Source organism: Quercus lobata, chromosome 7 (genome assembly GCF_001633185.2).
Source record: "Quercus lobata isolate SW786 chromosome 7, ValleyOak3.0 Primary Assembly, whole genome shotgun sequence".
In the NCBI taxonomy this organism is placed as follows: Eukaryota; Viridiplantae; Streptophyta; class Magnoliopsida; order Fagales; family Fagaceae; genus Quercus; species Quercus lobata.
Window position 1 is genome coordinate 16,831,330 of NC_044910.1, and position 2,473 is coordinate 16,833,802.

General features: G+C 36.7%; 1 protein-coding gene across 1 annotated transcript; it reads left to right on the forward strand.

Moving 5' to 3' along the window:
- Window positions 1–592: 592 nt before the first annotated feature.
- On the forward strand, window positions 593–1,680 carry LOC115951680 (peroxidase 44-like). Its single transcript, XM_031068841.1, has 2 exons — window positions 593–793; window positions 928–1,680. Exons 1-2 carry the CDS (start codon window positions 596–598, stop codon window positions 1,678–1,680), a joined length of 951 nt encoding a protein of 316 aa, XP_030924701.1. The 5' UTR covers window positions 593–595.
- The last annotated feature ends 793 nt before the right edge of the window (window positions 1,681–2,473 follow it).

The following is a 2,473-nucleotide window of genomic DNA, read 5'->3' on the forward strand; positions in this document are numbered from 1 at the left end:
GAGCTAACTTAATGGCCAGTCTGGATCTTTGTCGTGTAGCGCTCCAGGTGGCGTGACTGTTCAGCTCCCCTGCATACTCTGCACGTGAGCAACTTTTGGCGGCTTGCAAGCCGCGAGCCACCCGCAAGTCCTAGCCGCAAGTCTCTACTTCACTGCACTGTCTTGAGCATTTCTTCACACTCTCTCACACACTACCCTTACATGATTCCCACTTAAATACAAGGTTTCTAAGTGCTATATTACAAGCAAATTTGTCATGAAATAAAGCCAACACATGGTTGATTAAATTCAACCTTACAGAAATAAAAATAAATTAATTAATTAACGCGGGGGGCAGTGCATGAATCGACCCATATCTCAATTATAAGCATCCAAATTCGCTTTCACGGACCTTATAGTTCAATCAATGTTGATTGCTACTTTCTCCTAGCACGTCATGCCAGCTATACGTTGTTTGACGTTTATCACATCTCTCCCTCTAGTCTCTACATGTGTATATATATATATATATATAATTAAACACACACATCTGCTCAAAGCTGAAAACCATTGATAAGACAAAAGTATATACTACTAATTCCAAAGAAAAATGCAAATGAATTCTGCAGTGTCATTCTTAATCTTTTTCTTTGTTCTTCCTCTTGTATTAGCTGACCTGCAGGTTGGTTTCTACGACTCTACCTGTCCCCAAGCAGAATCAATTGTCCAACAAGCGGTGCAAATTGCATTCTCTAAGGATCCATCCATAACGGCAGCCTTCCTACGCATGCATTTTCACGATTGTTTTGTTAGAGTAAGATATATATATATATATATATATATATATAACATTTGTACTCAAAACTATATATAATTAAGCATTGTATCACTCTTTTCTTTTATTCACGTACATGTGCACTAATATATAGTTTCTTTAATTTATATCAGGGTTGTGATGCATCTATACTAATAGACCCAACCAAGAACAATTCTTCGGAGAAAGTTGCTGGGCCAAACCAAACCGTAAGAGGATATAATGTTATTGATAAGGCGAAGAAAAGCCTAGAGGCTGCATGCCCTTTAACCGTTTCATGTGCAGATATTATCACTTTGGCAACTCGTGACAGTGTTGCTCTAGCTGGAGGGCCTAATTATACAGTGCCAACCGGAAGGCGTGACGGACTAGTGTCGAATCCAGACGATGTGAACTTGCCAGGACCAGGAATCTCTGTGTCTGGGGCATTGAGTTCTTTCACTGACAAAGGGATGGACATCAATGAAATGGTAACCCTTTTAGGTGCACACACTGTTGGGTTTGCACATTGCTTCTTCTTTAGCGATCGACTTTCCCCTCCTGACCCTTCAATGGATCCTACTTTGTTTGCCAAGCTCAATAAGACATGTGCCAAGAAAGCATCCGCTACTGTATTTTTGGACCAAAGTACCGCCTTTACATTTGACAACCAATTTTACAATCAAATACTTTTGAAGAAAGGTATATTGCAAATTGATCAGGAACTTGCACTAGATAATTTAACCGCTAGTATTGTTTCTGGTTTTGCATCAAATGGGATTGGATTCCAAGACAGCTTTGCAAAAGCTATGGTAAAGTTGGGGAGCATTGAAGTTCTTGTTGGAAATGCTGGGGAAATTCGGAAGAGCTGCAGCGCTTTCAATAAAAAGAAAAAAGGGGTCTTTTGAGAGGCTAAATCCTTTGAAGATCCTACATATCAAAGTTGCATCTTGATTTTCAATATGTTGATCTCCAAATACAAATAAATGCGGTTATTTTTATGTTATAACTTTTTATGTCCCTATAAGATGAATGAGTTTCTTATATATACTGAAATTATAATGAAATATCAGACTTTTTTAATGTCTTTTTTATTAATTTAAGTAATTTTTTTTTATTGTGTCCTTTTCTCTTTATTGCCCATTTGTTAATACATTTATTGTTTTCAAAAGGATTTGGAAAACTATGTCAATATATTGAAATAAATATGTTTAAAAAAAAAAAAAACAATTTAAGGAAGGGCCTTACTCTATAATCATAAGCTGTCTAGCATTAAGATAGTATTTGTAATTGTTTATACCACAAAAGTAATCTCAATTTGGCTTTGACATGGAGATCACGTCTTGATCTTGAGAACACATCGAGACCAAAATATGGTCTCGAGACCAATATGGACTCAATATTAAGACACTGATTAATTGATCAACCACATGTCAATAAGAGCATTAAGGAGCATGACCAATAAAAATCCCTACATTGGTCTAATCTTGAGGAAGTTCACATTGCCATTTATGACATGCCAAGTTCAGCACATTTTCTTGAAATAGTGAAGAGTTGTTGCCCTACAAACCACATGAACCAAGCTTTGCTTAGTGCTTACACCCATGAAAACTCATGGGCTTGGAACATATATAAATCAATGCTTAAAGTGATCACAGTTATTTGCTATGGTTAAAGAGATTTCTTGAGAAATTTGATGTA

What these genes read in the sequence shown, in the direction of transcription:
- LOC115951680 (XM_031068841.1), top strand. Translation starts at nt 596, where the DNA reads ATGAATTCTGCAGTGTCATTCTTAATCTTTTTCTTTGTTCTTCCTCTT. An exon ending in TTCACGATTGTTTTGTTAGA is followed by an intron (nt 794 to 927) that starts GTAAGATATATA and finishes AATTTATATCAG; the next exon opens with GGTTGTGATGCATCTATACT.